Source organism: Podarcis tiliguerta (genome assembly GCF_965153285.1).
Source record: "Podarcis tiliguerta genome assembly, chromosome: 6".
NCBI classification, from domain to species: Eukaryota; Metazoa; Chordata; class Lepidosauria; order Squamata; family Lacertidae; genus Podarcis; species Podarcis tiliguerta.
In genome coordinates, this window is record NC_139539.1 from 18,055,269 (window position 1) to 18,073,876 (window position 18,608).

Consider the following 18,608-nt stretch of genomic DNA (forward strand, 5'->3'; position numbering starts at 1 on the left):
TTAACAGATTCCTAGTGTGTACAGATTTCTACAGCCAAGTCTCTGCAGAACTATGAGTTACAGGGGAATGTTAGTTTGAATTTACAGCTGGTTTGCTGTTCTTTCCCATCAAAATTTGTATGGAAATCCTCCGTTTCTCCTTTTCAACCAAGCAATCCTCCACAGATCACCTCAGTAAAAACATTCCTAAGAATGGATACTTTGTGAAGTATGCTTGCAACAAGTGCATTTGCACTCCAGATTTTTGATGTCCAGCTGTTCCCTAATTATAGCTCAAAGAGGGGGTTATAAATGGGGGGAAGAATGCTGTTCAGAAAACAACACTTTTAGCATGCACACTAGAACGATCGATAAATGTTTTTGAGACAGCTGAAAATGCCTTGAAAGGGTCATTGCTTTCGCTCATGCTTTTCTTTTGATGTGCTATTGCCTCTGACCAGTCAGATGTTGTTAAATGTTTCTGAGAAGCTAGTTGAGTCCAAAGGCAAATGTGGGATGGGTTTGCACACCCAAAATAGTGATTCTTCAAACAAAACACCTTTCACTCCCTAAAGAAAACCTACTATACCTCTTATACTTTCCCAAGCCGGCTTTGTTCTTCACTAAATAATCAAGTTTAAGAAGATCCCATTCTTGGATAGGTATTAATGAGTCCTGTTTTAAATCAGCTGTGATTGTATGACCAGCGGACAGCTCTTCATTCAGTGAAGTCAAGCAGGCAGTGGAGTCCCCATTTCAGGCTCCCTCATTGAGGTTGCATGGCTGAACTCCTGCTGCCTTCTGGAGCTTCTGGGGGGAACACAACTCCCCCCAGCTGCCCAGTCCACCAGGGGGTGCAACACTTGCCCCGGGGCACCAGCAACCCACGGTATGCCACTGCAAGCAGGAATCCTCAATTTTACTCCAAATGAAGAAAAAGTGCAGGGGAAAGAGATGGAACAGAGTGCTGGAGAAACAACTTTTCCTTTGGCATTCCCAGCAGGCTCTTTGGTTTCCAACCTCAATTTTCATTGATCCTCTTAACCCTTACAAAGCTATGGGTTTTTCACACCAGCCACTGTAAAATCAGAAATGTGCCTAGTGGATTGCTTTTAATCGGCACCCTTTTCACCTCCAAACCTAGGGCATTACCGTCAGTGTCACTTGCTCATACTGAAAGTTTCTGACACTGAGCATTTCTTCCTCTTCTTCTCTTAAACACAGTGTCGTTCTTCGCAATATGTTGCGGGCCTTGTTTATGAGACAGTGAGGCGTGCTGCAGTACCAGTTTCATGTTCCCTTCTAATTGCAAGGTAGCCTTGGGGGATTTTGACAGGGTTTTATGTTGTTGTTGTCTTACCACCTCTGTACCTAAAAATATACTTCTTTCTACCAGAGCTTAAATTGCCCTGGGCATGAGTCTTTGATGCTGTTTTCAGTGCCAAAGCTCAGTCATGGAGTGCAGGTGCGATATTGTGACTTAGCTGAAACCTGGCCTGAGTGAAAGAGAGGCTACTTAAATAAGGCCTGAACCACATGATTCTTACAGCTGACTTAAAAAAAAAATGCAGTTTGGGAGGCTGCAAGTTTCAGTATGAGAATGGTAGTGAGCAGGGTCTGCTGAACCTCTTTCCATTCTGGTCTTTTTCTGCTCTGGATTGCCCCACTCCTTCTGTACTAACATTTTGTACCCTGTGGGTGCAGTGCTGCAGATGACAACCGCAGAAGAGGAAAGCAACCATGATCTCCTTCCTGGAAGCTCATAGCTCATCCATACTAAAACTGTAGTTTGACTTAGCTAGTCATGTGAAAGAGAGCAATAAAAAAATACTGTAATGCATACTGTACATCATTTTACTTGTATGCTGCCTTTCCATAGCTCAACGCTAGCTGTGTTTTGGTTTGTGTATTGATCCAGAAAAGTGCAAATTTGGGGAAGTTTCCATTAAAATGTGAGCCAAACTAATTTCTCCCTCATCCCTAACATGCATTAAAAGGTAAAGGGACCCCTGATCGTTAGGTCCAGTCGTGGCCGACTCTGGGGTTGTGGCACTCATCTTGCTTTATTGGCCGAGGGAGCCGGCGTACAGCTTCCGGGTCATGTGGCCAGCATGACTAAGCCGCTTCTGGTGAACCAGAGCAGTGCACGGAAACGCCATTTACCTATTTATCTAGAGCAGTACCTATTTATCTACTTGCACTTTTACGTGCTTTCGAACTGCTAGGTTGGCAGGAGCAGGGACCGAGCAACGGGAGCTCACCCCGTCGTGGGGATTCGAACCGCCGACCTTCTGATCGGCAAGCCCTAGGCTCTGTGGTTTAACCCATAGTGCCACCCGCGTCCCTAACATGCATTAGCACCACCTTTATATAAATTCCCCTTGTGCTTCATTTCCTTTTTTCTCCTGTTGTATACTCTACTGTTGGCATGTAGATTTTAAGCTCCTCAGAGCAAGGACTTGTCTTTTTGCTTATAATTGCTCTGTAAAGCACCACATCCATTGTGCACACTTAATCTGCAATATGTTGCAGACCAGTAGTATCGATTGGACTAGCTTTCAGGTTTATGAGAGTGAACAGTGTTGCAACGGTTGTTGGGAGAGCTGCAATCTTAAGAGCTGTTGAAATTGTGCTTTCGCCTCTGTTAAGAAGGATGGGATAGCGATGAAGGTGGAATCCATTTTAAATGGACTTATACACAAAACTTTGCATTTCCAACCCAATTGAGCTTTCCCCACATAGAACCATGTCTTTCATTGATCACCCAGCTTCATACAAGTAATAAACGAGACTAATTTTTACTTGGTTTGGCACTTAGAAATGAATGAGCATAGGTTAGTTTTTTGTTTGTTTTTTAATTAAATTTTATTAGATACAAAAAAGAAAAAATATACAAGTAACCAAATAAAAAAAGATACATGTAACCAAAAGAAAAGAAGGGGGAAAAATAAAGAATACAAATGTTTTACCTATTCTCATGCATATAATTATTCACACATCTGTAAAACAGTGTTCAAAAAGAAGAAAAAAGAAAATAAGAATAGAAGAAAAGTAGGTTAGTTATGTTCATTAATTTTAGTGAATCTGCTTTTGAGTAGAAGTAGCATTGGATTCAACCCTATTCACTGAGTGCCCCACCAGTTATTTATTTTTAATAATGCTTCTTTCTGCACAAGCTGGAACAAGGCAGCTAACAGCAAAACCAGATAAGACAATATAGCAATAAAAATTACAGCATAATAAAAGAACAGATAATTAAAACAATATGAATCAGAGAGAGGCAATAAAATCACGACGATGTTGACTGGGGGGAAAAAAGCCCATTGCCTTTCATGCCTATTAAAAAGCAGGGAATAGACCAGGAGGTGGAAGAAGCAAACGTACCTCTCCTGGGAGGCCGTTTCATAATCTGGGTACCACAATTCAAAAAGCTCTCTTTTCATGTTTGCATCAACTGAAACCTTTTCAGAAGCAAGACTGTAAGAAGCGTCTCGGAAGCCGAGTGAAGTTTCTGAGCACAAACAAAAACCGTAGGTTTTCTTTTTTTCTTTTTTCTTTTCTCAGGCTAACCAGATTCCCCAAGTTAGAAAGCTTGTGTCTGCTCCCTGAGAAATTCTAACGTGTGAATGAGTACACACTGACTTCAATCATGTGTAAACTAAAATTAAGCACCCATTTATTATGTTCTCTGCAATTTACTAGCTAGGAGAGCCAAATGCTTGACTCAGACACACATGGTTTTCCTTTCACCACCCCCATCAACCAAAACCATCTGGCTACATATTATTTTTTATTTTTATTATTTTTGCAAAATTGTACTTTATGATCGCTTCGTTGTTTGAAGCTAAATAAATAGTATAAGCCACACACTAGAATTCCACAGCACTCAAGGTTCCTATGTTTATTCAAAAAGGCACCATGAACCTATAGTTATTCAGATTCTACCTACTATGGGACAAACTATTAATGCGTTAGGTAGTAAGCTTTTTAGCAGCTGCTTCTCTGCTTGTCATGTGCTGATAGTCTGGCTGTCATTTGTTAAAGTCAGCTGAGGTTGTCAATTGGTGAATTACAGCAAGGGTGGGGGACCTCTGCTCCTTCTATCCTCTGATTCCAAACCTTCACTCTGATGCACAGTTACATAGAGGCAAGTCCCCTTTCCCAGCTGCAACAAAACATGTCTCTTCCATATCGGTTTCTACAGCCACAGTAGGCGCTGTAACCTTCCAAATGTTTGACTTCACTCACAAAGGCACACTCTTCCATTGTCTCCCGAAACAGACAGATGCCAACAACTTTGAAATCCCATTGAACTCAATAGGACTTACTTCTCTGTCAACATAAGCAGGACTGGGTTGTAACTGGGTTGTTTTTTTTAATATAAACCTTGTCCCTGCTCACCATTTGTTGTTTTGTCTTATAATCTACATTTACTTTACAGCATTATCCCTGTAACTTGATCTCCAGGGAATTAGGCAGCCTGCATGCACACAGTACCCCCCATTAACTGATTAACTGTGTGAAAGTCCTCTGGCCATCAGAAATGTAATGACTTTTCAGCTAATCACTCTGCAGGCTCAGGTGTGGCATTAATGATTGACAGGGCCTTGGCCGTTTGCGCAGCAAGCTAGAGTGGGGCTTTGCAGACCAGTGTGTGTGGATAAGGAGGCCCTTTGCTGGGAACGAACCTCTCTGCCTCTGCTTCACTCCCAGTTGCCTGGGGACATTGGGGAACGGGTGGTAGTTCATCGGTAGAGCACATGAAGAGCTGAATTCCTGGCATCTCCCAATAAGAGGATTAGATTGCAGGTGATGTGAAAGACCTCTGCTTGAGACCTAGATTCCTCGGGCGAAGAACAGGTGTTTGTTTTTATGTTAAAGTATTTTTATCCAGCCCTTTTGCTTTTAACAAAAGAAGGGCATGAAACTCAGCCTTCTGGTAGTACAGTACCTGGCCAGTTAGATGCACCTGGGAAGTTCATGGCTTTTTTGCAGCTGGAACTTGCTGGAACTCAGTTCTGGCACCTCTTTTCTAGAGAAATAATACTGGGGAAGCTCACCAGCAAGACACAAGTGGAAGAGCCCTCTCCCTCTGTGGCTAAACTTCATTTAGAGGAAGTTTGTGACACTGAGGGCCATATTCCTTTCTGGGCCACCTTCTGGGGTCCATGTGGCAATGGTAGGTGGGACCAGAAGCAAAAGGGAGTGGGGCAGCCAATGTAAATTTAAAGGTGCTGACCTTTAAAGCCCTGGACAGCTTCAACCCTGAATACTTGAAGAAGAATCAACCCAGACACTGAGGTCTACCTCCAATGACCTTCTGGCAGTTCCCTCACTGTAAGAAGCGAAGTTACAGGAAACCAGGCAGAGGGCCTTCTTGGTAGTGGCAACCGCCCTGTGGAGCATCCACCCATCACATGTTAAGGAGATAGATAACTACACGACTTTTGGTGTTTTTATATCTTGCTGGAAGCCACCCAGAGTGGCTGGGGTAACCCAGTCATATGGGCTGCATATAAATAATAAAATTGTTGTTGTTCTTCTTGTTGTATTATTTACAGTAGGCTAGTTTGTTCACACACCCCTCTATCATCCATTCATTCAACAAGGAAGCATTATCTGAGACCAAGGACGCATTCCAGGCAGGGACAATTTATTTGCGGAGGGCGAGAAGCAGGGGCGCTGAGAGTGGTTACCTGGGAAGAGGGTGTGTGGCTGAGGAAGGGGTGTTCTGGAAGGGTTCTGAGAGTCAGATGGAGAGGCAGAAAGGGTCACAGTTTGGTCCCAGGTCTAAGGATTCCCATTCTGCCTCTAAAAGCAGCAAGAATGGCCAGTGGCTTGGGGGTAGTCCAGGCATAGGCAAACTTGGTCCTCCAGATGTTTTGAGACTACAGTTCCCATCATCCCTGACCACTGGTCCTGTTAGCTAGAGATGATGGGAGTTGTAGTCCCAAAACACCTGGAGGGCTGAGTTTGTCTGTGCCTGGGGTAGTCCCTGCTTTTAAAAGGTCCTAAAGTGAAAGGGTCGGCGGAGAAGCTGTGGGCCATTCTTTAAAAAAAGCAAAACAGCAGGTGTCATTTTTAGGCAATGGGACCAGGCAGCCCTTTTGAAAAGTGGCAGTTGCATTTATTGACTGTACAAAGATGTCTGGAAAGGGAAACACTGAAGAAAATTCTACTGCAGTAGCAAAGAGCATTTATGGATGGCAGTGCGTTATTATACTAATACGTCATTTAATGTTTCTGTCAAAGCAAATACTGTGCGGTGGGACTTTAATGAGGTCTGACTGGAAAAGTGAAACAATATTGAATTGAGGCCATGTGATGAGAACTTTCATAAAGACTTGTACGTTTCAGATCCCCCCCCCCCCCCCCAGTTCTTTCTTGGTTGGTTATAAAATGTAGAAATGAATGTCCGGAGCAGAAATATTCCCCCGCCCCCTTCCATATATGATTTGTGCCACTTGCAGTGTGACTAAGGTTAGGCACTATACTCATGATGGAGAATGATTGTGTACAGCAGGTGAAACTGAGGGAGTAGTTATAACTAACTTAAGTCCATTGATTTCGGGGGCAGGGGGTCTACTCTGAATATGACTTAGATTCTACCCTGTGTGCCTAACATCCAGCTAATAAACCAAGGTGCTAGTCTTCAAGGCAGCATATATAGTTTGTAAAAACAGAGCTTTTTGCAGATTATGCTTTAGTGGACTGTATTTACATGGTATATTTACATGCGTGCACACGAAAGCTAAGGTGCTACTGGAAGGATTTTTAAAATTTTATTTTATTTATTTTATTTTGTTTCGACTACGGCAGACCAACATAGCTACCTACTTGTATTCGCATGGAACATCTTGAATATTGCCCAGTAAGTTTTCACCTTTAAGGCATGCGTGCATGCGTGCGCGCGCACACACACACACACACACATATAAATGAACTATTTCCATGAACCTGTTGGGAAAATTACATTGCAATCTTTTCTAGAACGTAAAGGATACGCCTGTTGTAGACTGCCTATTAATACTGAGCTCTCATGGAATTGGCATCCTGGTTAGAGTACTGTACATCAAACATGAAAACATGAGAAAGTTTCTTCAAATGTACCTCCAGCTGTTGCAAGTGAAGCATTTCGTGTGAATGCTGGTTAGTTGGTCCAGGGGTGTGTAGGGAAGCAATTCATGTGATAGCATTTAATGTGCAACAGAAAGCAAGCATTGTAACATTTGACCTTTCAACAGGGTCAAAGGTTACATTTCTTTCTCAAAAATGGTTTTGCAAATCTTTTTCAGAGCTGATAGACACACACCTTAGCTGGATACAAAACATTATATGAGGCAGAATGACTGTGCTTTTTTGAACCAAGCAATCAAAGTCCAAGGTAATTGATATTTTCCTGACTTTTGTCTAGCTGCAGATATTCTTAAATTTTGTTTGATTTCGCTGGGTTTCTTCTGTCAATGTCATTTTGGTTTGTTTTTGGTTGAAAGTTAATTGTAGAAATATACAGTATTTGGTGGGTAGGGAAGTGGTTGGGCGGCGGGGCTGTGACATGTCGCATGCTGTGTTTTAAAAATCATTGACATTTCCCAACACTAGCTGTTCTTGTTTTTAAAGCATTGGAGTTTTCCAGGTATTTTCAAACGCATTTCCCTGTTCCAAAAATGAATGTGGCCCCTGCTCCTCAGACCACCCCATCTCCAGCATCATTTTCCTGTGGGGACTTTTCTGTGCAATTGGTTCCTTAATTCTGTGGCTGTACTCATTTTGTGTACAAAAATAAAATAAAAAAATCTGGTTGATTTCAGAAGGAATAATTTGCTTGGAGCAAGCCATGCCGTATGGTGTGTATCTTATCTGCAGCATAGTTCAGAGACGAGAATGCAAGCTATATAGCAGATTAACTTCAGGTTCTTTTGCCAAACACTAGGGGCTTGATCCAGCTGCTGATAAATTACAGAACAATCCTAAATATAGGAATCCATCGTAAATTACACCAATTCCATAATTCATTCAGGGCTAGGCTGGCAGATGGAAAACCCCCTTTTTATCAGTGCAAGTTCCACATGTTGCCATACTGAATGGAGTTAGGATCCACTGTACATCCCCCTGCCTGGTCCTTCTCCTGCCACTTTGGTGGAACACCCATTTTTCAGGGCTTAACTGCAGCTGAGCTGCAATGAAGGCCATTAACTCTGGCTTATATGCAACTGTAGGGATGCAGGTGGCACTGTGGTCTAAACCACTGAGCCTCTTAGGCTTGCCAATCAGAAGGTTGGTGGTTCGAATCCGTACAACGGGGTGAGCTCCCATTGCTCTGTCCCAGCCTACCTAGTAGTTCAAAAGCACACCAGCGCAAGTAGATAAATAGGTACCGCTGTGGCGGGAAAGTAAACGGCATTTCCGGCACTCTGGTTTCTGTCATGATGTTCCGTTGCGCCAGAAGCGGATTATTCCTGCTGGCCACATGACCTGAAAAGCTGTCTGTGGATAAATGCTGGCTCCCTCGGCCTGAAAGCAAAATGAGTGCCACAACCCCATAGTTGCCTTTGACTGGACTTAACTGTCCAGGGTTCCTGTACCTTTTACCTTTATATACAGATGTGCTGGGATGTGGGGTTTATTATACCTGTTAGGTCCATAAATTACCATATATAGTCAACACAAAAAAGCGAGAATTTGTTGTTGACAAAGGACAGCTGGACATGTAAAGGGCCCCATTATCTTCAGTAGCTTAGGGCCTCGTCAAACCTAAATCTGGCTCTGGTAAGAGCATTCTCCTCGGAGTCTCCTATAATTCAGGCACTGGAAGTAAGGTGAGGGATGAGGGAAGATTCCATTCCCTTCACCTGCAAATCCCTTTTTGAGTTATATAAAGTCTACACCTCGCTCTTCCTTTATGCATGAACTGGGTGGATGCATTGCATAGCTGCTGCCATCACTTCTATTGCGACTCTCAACCTTCGGTTTACAATGGAACTATGGCTTGGGTTAACCATGGCTGCTTAAGCAATGCATTAAATATCAAACCATGTTTAGCACCAGGAAAGGGGAGGAAAATGGCAGGGGTGGGGAGAGAAAGGGTAAGGGGCAAGAGAGGACATTTCCAAAAATGGATCTCATTTGTAAATATCTTTAAGCCATCTTCAAATTTATTTATTTTTCACCAAATTTAGTAGAGAGAATAGGAAGCCAGTGAGTCTAGATGCCCTTTATAGTGTATGCATTTCAATGAATACAGTGGTACCTCGGGTTAAGAACTTAATTCGTTCTGGAGGTCTGTTCTTAACCTGAAACTGTTCTTAACCTGAGGTACCACTTTAGCTAATGGGGCCTCCCGCTGCTGCTGTGCCGCCGCCGCACGATTTCTGTTCTCATCCTGAAGCAAAGTTCTTAACCCGAGGTACTATTTCTGGGTTAGCGGAGTCTGTAACCTCAAGCGTATGTAACCCGAGGTACCACTGTACTGGTTTCTGGTGGGGTGGGGGTGGGGGAATAGGACATGTCATTTTAAGGGGTGAAACGTAATTTTTGCAAATTTCTCCAGTGAGAGGTCTCAAAAATACGTGTTTGGGTGTGAGCAATTCAAATTTGCTATTATTTTTGTGACTGGACAACAATTAGCTTCCTAAGTCTACGTGTGACGAAAGAAGCACATAAACTGCTTGTGAAAAACCAAAGAATTTTAATTTTACCTTCTGAAAATGCCAGGTAATTCTAAATGGTAATCAAAATAATTAAATATATTATTAATATAACTGCAGGTACTTCGCAATCCTTGTTAATGATCTCTGTTCAATTTTGCCAAGCAAAACTCAATTACATGAATTAAACCAAAATATCTTTTGAATTCCCAAGACATGTTACAACTTTTTGGCACCCCTCATTTTTGGAATTTGAACATTCTCTAGGGGAACAGGCAGGAAAGCCCTAGTTTTGGGCTTCCTGGAGGCATCTGCTTGCCACTGTGGGAAACCAGGATACTTGATTAAGTGGCCACTGGTCTGATTCAAGAGGAGTTTTCTTACATTTTTATCTCAGCCTCAATGATAAAATGGGAAGGGGACAAATTTAATCGACAGATTTAAAATTTGCCATGCTGTCTTTAAGCAAAATTCACACAACTAAATTGGTGTGGTATTAATGAACCTGTTCTGCTTTCAATACATGATGAAGAGGCCACAAGAGCCTCAGGGCATGCTGGCTGATTGCAATACAAGCCACATTTATGGTTCTTTTGGGAGGTGCTGAAATGGATAGAGCTGTTGCTGGAGATGGGTTAGAAATCAGCTCACATTTAAAGGTGAACCTGGCTAATAAGCGCTTTCTGAAATAACACATGAACTGAACAAATAGCCACCGTTTGAAATCTGCAGCTCACTAATATAGTAACGCGTTTCAAAAATGCATATGATAAAGTATGCCTACATTGGTGAAAATAACAAACAAAAATGCATTGTATTATGGGAAATTGCATACAAAAATACGTATATTAGGAGAAACTCATGCTAAAATCGTGATGAATTTTCATGAGCAGTTTAAATATATACAAAGATTTATGTATGGAAAATTGAACGCAACACGGGTGGCGCTGTGTCTAAACCACTGAGCCTCTTGGGCTTGCCAGTCGGAAGGTTGGCGGTTCGAATCCCTGCGACGGAGTGAGCTCCCGTTGCTCGGCCCCAGCTCCTGCCAACCTAGCAGTTCGAAAGCACGCAGTGCAAATAGTTAAATAGGTACTGCTCCAGCGGGAAGGTAAACGGAGTTTCCGTGCACTGCTCTGGTTTTGCCAGAAGCAGCTTAGTCATGCTGGCCACATGACCAGGAAAAACTGTCTGCGGACAAATGCCGGCTCCCTCGGCCTGTAAAGTGAGATGAGCGCCTCAACCCCAGAGTCATCTGCGACTAAAATTAACTCTCAAGGGTCCTTTAACTTTACCTTACGGAAAATTGAAAACGGAACATTGAGAAATGGAGAGAAATCAAACGGAGACATTTGCCCATCACTAGTTATAGTTTAACCAAACAATGGTTAAATTGCTAGTTTAGAAGATGATGATGATGATGATTATTATTTATACCCCGTCCTCCCCAGCCAAAACTGAGCTAAGGGCGGCTAACATCAAATATATAACACATCACCATAAAATCAAGCAGTCAATTAAAATACATCTTAAAATCAAGTCAGAATCAAAGTGAAATCCAATCAGATGGCAACCCTCAACGTAGGAATGAGGACCTTAAATGCTCACCAGGCCTAACTGTTTATACTGATCTTATATGAGCTTGTGAGAAAGGTTGGGGGGCCACTTTCATGCAAGTTCTTATAAGGATGCCAAAGCAAATGCATAAACGCTGCTGAGCATGGCGCATGTTTACATGGATCGGCTCATGCCACATGCACAACACACCAGCTGGGATGTGTGCCGATGCTTCTGCTCTGCAATACAGGCTGTTCTTGGGTGCGCACTCTTTCAAAATCTGTTGTCCACAACAGTGTAATCCTGTGTACACAGCACTCCCCTTTATCTAAACCTCTGATTATCTTAATCTTTTGGATGCCGTCCCAACCATTTGACTAAATGAGGGCACATTTTTATTAGATATTTACGAGAATCAAAGCGCAGTATTCAGGCCTCTGGAATTTTTGGACTCTTTACCATCATCTCCCCCTTTCCCCCTCCACTGCAAAGGCAGAGTGAGTCATAATAAGCCTGAGATATCTGCTGTACAATCATCAAAAGTACATAAAAAAATATGAGTGGATTGGAAAAAGTGAATATGGAACAGTTGTTTACCCTTTCATGTGATATGGGGACCGGGCAGGAGGGGTGATGACATGAACTTGTGGCAGGTTTTAAAAGCAATGTGCTCCACACCCCCGCTATGAATAGCATATATTTGACATGCCGGATGCATTCAAAATTAGTTCAAAAAGGACCTAGATGAAATTACTGACAATTAATTTAAGGTGTTTCTCCAGCATGCTCAATGCTGCCCACTCCATTGCACTTGAAAGTGTAAGGAAATGTGACTTTGGAGACTTTCAACCAAGTAGAGGATGTTTCGTTAATTAAACAACTGCTTGTGTTGCTAATTTAATCATTGGATTGCCAAATGGCCGCCGTAGATCCTGTGTGCGAAATACTGGAAGAACTAGAAGGTTACTTATATACTTTAGCAAAATATTCCACTCATTGGCACAATTAACACTCTCGCTGACATTCTCTATCGGTTTTCGTATGATAAGGCGTGAAAAACAGCCCTCAAAATGACTTCACTTGCAGCTCCACCAAATTGTAAATGTGTTGTTGCCTATTAAAATCAGCTCCTACCAATTAATCAAGCAAACTTTAGTTGATTGATCTACTGATTAAATTAATCTAAGCTTGTGGCATGAGTTACATTGTATTATTTTTTTATTTGAAAAACCCTGGAATCCGTACGGCATTGCTCAGCCCATTGCCAATCTAGCTTTGGATTTTTTGCTGGCTCCATAGCATTAATCATGAACCAGCAATTGCACATTGTGCAGTATAGGCTCTGTTACATCAGGGCACAGCCTATTAGTCTTTTGCTCACTGGCATGCAGTTGGAAGGTCAACCATCCACTCAAAAGCATCTGGGCATGCAGTTTAAGATAAGTGTGCTGCTGATCAATTGCCAAAGCTTAGGATGTTGCTTAAACCTTCAAAAGATTGGTGTGGCTTATCAGGTCTTGACATTTTTTGGATAGCTCTGGGGAAATGAGCCTAGAAATTACCCTGATTTAGAGTGATGCTACACAGTATTAACCGTTTGTACCCAATCATCTATACTCTGGAGATACCCTTGTCAAAGTTGCAGGTCAAATCAGTGTGGCTTCTTTAATGATGTTTCCATGTATCTGGGCAGCACCGAGCTTCAGTGGCGGACTTTGGGCTCTCAAATCTCAGCGGTGCCCCATGTGACGCTAAAATTCAGTGACACCTCCCCCCCCCCACCTCTCACACACTGTTTTGTGACCTCTGTGGCATGGCACCCATTGCAAACGCAACAGTCATGCTACCCAAAAACCGCATTTTGTGGGGCTAAGAGTTGCCATGGAGGACAACTTGGAAATGTTCACTAACTAACTTTGCATGTTACTGGAGAGCATTACTGTTGCAAAGAGAAGTGCAAAAAAAAATCTCAAAAGTGACACAATATGCAGAAGCGGGTTGTTTGACTGTCAAGGCATGGGCTATTTCAGCAGGCACCCTCAGTGCTGGAGTGCAGGCGATGACAGCTTCAGGCTGCAATCCTAAGCACACTTATTAGCAAATACAGTGGTGCCTCGCAAGACGAAAAGAATCTGTTCCGCGGGTCTTTTCGTCTTGTGGTTTTTTCGTCTTGCGAAGCAAGCCCATTGACGGAGTAGCGCTATTAGCGCTATTGGCGATTTAAGGGCTAAAAACGGCTTTTTAAGGGGTGGGGGATTAGCGGTTTTGCTGCTAAAATGCTTTTAGCAGCTTAGCGATTCAAAATAAGGGGTTTTGGAGCAAAAAAAAATAATTCAAATTTTTTCGTCATTTTTCGTCTTGCGAAGCAAGCCCATAGGGAAATTCATCCTGCGAAGCGCCTCTGCAAATGGAAAACCCTTTCATCTTGCTGGTTTTCCGTCTTGCGAGGCATTCGTCTTGCGTGGCACCACTGTAAGACCCATTGAATTCAGCAGGACTTTCCTCCACATCTTTGCTAGGAAGCATTCCTGCTTTTTAACAGCTTCACTTTATTTGGCACGCAGTACGATGGCATTTGCATTTGTGCAGGAAAGAGGATGCTGCCATCCTTTTTGAATATTTGTTGTCCACAGCGCTGCTCCTGGTGCAGTCAGCTCTTTACGCAATCACATAATGCACAAGTCATCTTCACCATTCATGTCAAAAGAGGGTGCACGGAGCTCTCCTCTCCATTGATGTGAGGGGGGATCTCATTATGGGCAGAAAGACCCATGTATAAATGGGCACAAATGAAAAATGGCTGAAATCGAAGTAGGGGGTACGACTTCAGTTCTGGTCTTAGCTGCAAGAGCTTTGATGTCTCACATGCCAAAGATCATTAGTGGTGCTCCACATGACTTCAGTTGTGTTTAATTTACAATTCATTTGTGCAGCACTTCACTTAACCCTCCAACACCCCTCTGACGAAAATTGGGACGTGTATCCTTTGGTGCCTTGGTCTTGTGGCCGCCCGCTGGCTGCGCAAGACAGTGGCACCACTGCAAGCACCAGCTGGCAGTGGAGTGGGGGCAGGGGGAGAAACAGGACATTCCAGGATCACATCAGAAGCTGGTATGGGTTCTGTGTAATTCCGGGAATGTCCTGTGAAAATGGGGACACAAATCGGCGCAAGAGAAATCCAAAGTGAGATCCGAAAGCCTGGTGCAGGAAGAAACCAGCCAAGCCCAGGGTGCTGGCTGCTTAAATGAGCAAGGGTTGGATCCAAGGGGTGGGTCCACCATTGGCTCTGCGCCCCCCCCCCCGCACAGCCCAAGTCCCATCCTGCACCCCCATTTGCCAAAGCCCCCTCCGCCCATCAGGAAGGGCCCAGCCAGGTTGAATTCCTCCATCGGGGCCCCAATAAAGCCTTCTCCGTCCTGCAATGCCGTCACACGCGAAAGGTTATGCAGGTAGGGGCACACTCTGTTCTACACTTGCGTCCCCCAGTTTCAGCAATCCATGTGCAGGACTGCTGGTGGCAGTTTCCATAGCTCCCACACCCACCAAGTGAAATGCTGAATTCAGTACTGAATGCTGTTAATTGGGAACTCAGGGCTCCTTCTCCCCGAGGCAGTAAACCTGTATCTGGCCTGTACCACTTCAGAGTATTGTTGGAGGCTTCCTCTGTCATGTGGCAGAATGTTCCTTGATGGAAAAAAAGAGATCACCCTGCAGGGAACTCCCATGTCAGGAAGGAGGCCAGACTAGAACCCTATACTCCCTGGCATCTAGTTTTCTGTGAATGTTTATTTTATTTTTTGGCAGGGGGTGGATGGGAGGAACATTCAGTTCTATAAATTTCCATCTGAAGAGGTACAGACCAGACACAGGTGAGGGTTGAGGTATGCGTACCTTATGCACTGACTTGCATTTTGTGGGCATAATCCAGAGGAAAGTAGGTGTGGCAGCAAACCTGTGAAAGAAATGAGACCTGGTTCTTCCATGAGATGTGTTCAGCACAGCTCTGAACTGGGCTTTATCTATCCCTAGAAGCACTTGCCTCAGTACGCTTAAAAAAGGTTAACGTCATTTTGCTCTTTAATCCATCAGGGATTTTCCTTGCTCACATTTAAAATGTTAACACTATTCAACCATTCCGCCCTGCACACACACACACACACACACACACACACACACACACACCTTTCTTTTTCTTATTTGGCTGCCTTGGTGCTTTCTAACAGGAAAAATGTCACATTTCCAAACAGGTTGATTTCATTAAATAAAAGGAAATGTCTCTACAATGGAGAGCTTTCCTCCCCTCCTTCTCCTATACCTAACTATGTGAACAAATGTGTTGATAAATAAACCAGCCCGCAGCTCAGTCTTGCTTGTTTACTGAAAGGAAATGAAGCTCCGCTCCCTCATTAGTGCTGATGCCCACCTCTTTTTACCTAACTGCTATTTTTAGCGCTCAAGAGGCTGAAAAATTTCCATTGAAGATCTGCTCTTCTCATTTCCTGGGTAGAGAAAACAGGAAGGCTTTTTTAATTTTTTAATTTCTTTTTTTTAAAAGTGTCAGCCTTTGGGTCGTGTGAAACTAGATCAATTTCACCTCCCGCTGGCTGCTCCCTTACATTGCAACACTCCAGAAGGGCAGCTGATCTGGGAAGCAAGTGTGCCTTCAGGCTTCGTTATTTACAAAAAAACCAAGCAGCTCCCGAAAGTCCAAATATAAAAATAAGTACTGCCTGATTCCATGCATGTGCATTGAACTGCACCCCAAAGGTTTGGAGCACATTTGCAGCACAATTTTATGTTGCAGGACATTTTATCAGGAGCAAGCGTGTAGAAGACTGCAACCATCTTAGACACATATCTTATGTTCATAAGATAAAATCTCTCAGTGTCTTGGACTTCACGGATCTTTTCGCTGTAATTTTTGCAATCCTGTGGTTGTAGTTGAGGACTCTCTCTAACGTGATATCCTGTGGAATATCCCAGCCCCCTCTCACTGCCCCCCCCCCAAGAAAGATATAAAACAAAACATGATAATTATTTATCTAACAATTTCAAAATTCAAAAGCCAATGTTTGTACCAAAATTGTAATAAAATCGCTATAAATTGGAATGGTAGTCAAGAACACTGGACAATTGTTAAAGAAGTCTCAGAATTAGATTGATTAAGTTTTTCCGCATGAACCCTGGCCAGTTGCATCATGCTGCATATTTCAGTAAAAGGTAAAAGGTAAAGGAGCCCTGGACGGTTAAGTCCAGTCATAGGTGACTATGGCGTTGCGGCGCTTATCTCGTTTTCAGGCCGAGGGAGCCGGCGTTTGTCCACAGACAGCTTTGTGAGTCATGTGGCCAGCATGACTAAACTGTTAAAATGCCATTTACCTTCCCACCGCAGCGGTACCTATTTATCTACTTGCACTGGCGTGCTTTCAAACTGCTAGGTTGGCAGAAGCTGGGACAGAGCATCGGGAGCTCACCCCGTCACGGGGATTCAAACCACCAACCTTCCGATCAGCAAGCCCAAGAGGCTCAGTGGTTTAGACCACAGTGCCACCTGTGCTATGTTTAAGTAGCTGAGCCCGAACAGCAGTCAGCCAATGTTGTACAGATGCCCAGAGTTAGTACTTCAGCATTGCCCAAAAGGAAGGGAAATGGGGACCCTGGGTAATAGTGGAGCAGCAGAATTATTTTTTAAAAGGAACTGCATTATCTGAAAGATTGCCTCTTCAGACATACTTTCCCATGGTCGCTGAGATCCAGAGGGGATGCTGTCCTAGCCATGTTATCCATGCATGGAGTTTAAGGATTTAGGAGGAGTCACTCTTGAACCTGCCTTGGGACCTTTTTGATTCTAGCATCACTGTGCTCTTCAGATACTGGACATTCTTTGTTTAGGCTGGCTTTAAGTGGTCATTGATTTTGGGTTAATGAAGAGTCAGACACGACTAAACGACTAAACAACAACAACAAAATATGTGATGCTAAACACATCTTTAAATACCGTGTTTGGGATGCCAACATTCTTTAAAAAGAATTAGCAGCAGGTGTTCTGGATCAGGGCCACACACGGTGTGGGGATTAACCCTTTCCTTCTATCTTTTACCCCGAAAATCCTTTCCCTAGAGCTGCCATTTTTAAAATCTTTTGTTTTTAGTTGGATATGTACTTGCTTTGATATTTTTTGGTTTGTTCTATCATTTTGACCTTGATGAGGGGTTATTCCTGCAAGCTTTATGGAGCATGGGCTTAAGCACATGGAGGCATGGAGAATACTGACTGGCTGACAAAACCAACAGGGGATTGGGTACATTTCCCATTCATTATGAGAAATCATCGTAATATGCCCAAGAATGTGAATTGATCAGAGATGCTTTTGCCTGGGCAATATGCATGATTCCCCACATGAATTGTGGATCAATTACCCAATATTGTTACTTGTGCATATTTACTAACATCACCTGGACACCAGCTAAACATTGCCCAGCTAAACGTGCAAAATCCCTTGTTTGTGTTCTCAGTTTGTGGAAATAAATGTTTTGGAACAGGAAACATCCTTTAATTCTCCTCTTTGAAATGAAACGGCTAGTGCCAGGTTTGACAGTGGAACTCTGTAAACACTAGTTGAGATGGATTTTTTAATATTGAAATTGTGGATAGTATTTTTATACCTTTGGCCATGGAGTCATGGGGCTGTGAAACTTTAGAAAAAGCACAGATTTCAATCATTGTCTCAGAATCCTGTTATCCAGAAAATATGTTAGTTCTCATCTTCTTCTTGCAAAAAGGTTTTTTTAAAAAGTTCTTAAGGCTGCAGAGAGAGGCTCACCATTCTGTGAGAGGTATCTAGTGGAATTTCTCAAGCCAGAAAGGAGCCCGGCACAATTTTCAGGATGAGGAAGTCTGAGGATGCACAGACTTCACTGCTGGGTAGAACTCCTACATATACAGCTGTCAATTTTGCCTGTTCTTAGATCAGAGTATAGGTTAGAAAACGGGGGGTAAAAATGAGAAGCTATAGCATTATGCTGCAAATAGTTTTAGATGCATTATTACATTGCATTGCCATTTTGTATTCTTCCCTCCCTCCAAAGAGCTCAGAATAATGTACGGCAAGGGTATGATGCCCATTGTAGGATTGGGGGCAGAGCATAGAATCATAGAATCATAGAATCATAGAGTTGGAAGACACCACAAGGGTCATCGAGTCCAACCCCCTGCCAAGCAGGAAACACCATCAGAGCACTCCTGACATATGGTTGTCAAGCCTCTGCTTAAAGACCTCCAAAGAAGGAGACTCCACCACACTCCTTGGCAGCAAATTCCACTGTCGAACAGCTCTTACTGTCAGGAAGTTCTTCCTAATGTTTAGGTGGAATCTTCTTTCTTGTAGTTTGGATCCATTGCTCCGTGTCCGCTTCTCTGGAGCAG

At 43.2% G+C, this 18,608-nt stretch overlaps 1 protein-coding gene across 6 annotated transcripts in view; it reads left to right on the forward strand.

Annotated features, from left to right (window-relative positions):
- Nucleotides 1-18,608, forward strand: part of NFATC2 (nuclear factor of activated T cells 2) — a gene marked incomplete at its 3' end in the record, with an annotated part of 139,613 nt that overhangs the window by 112,057 nt on the left and 8,948 nt on the right. Inside the window, exon 10 of one of the 6 annotated variants that reach the window (XM_083446828.1) lies at nt 7,275-7,363. The exons of the other annotated variants lie outside the window; for them this stretch is intronic. Coding sequence (XP_083302954.1) covers nt 7,275-7,318 — 44 coding nt within the window. The remainder of the gene's footprint in view (nt 1-7,274; nt 7,364-18,608) is intronic. 6 annotated transcript variants of the gene reach the window in all.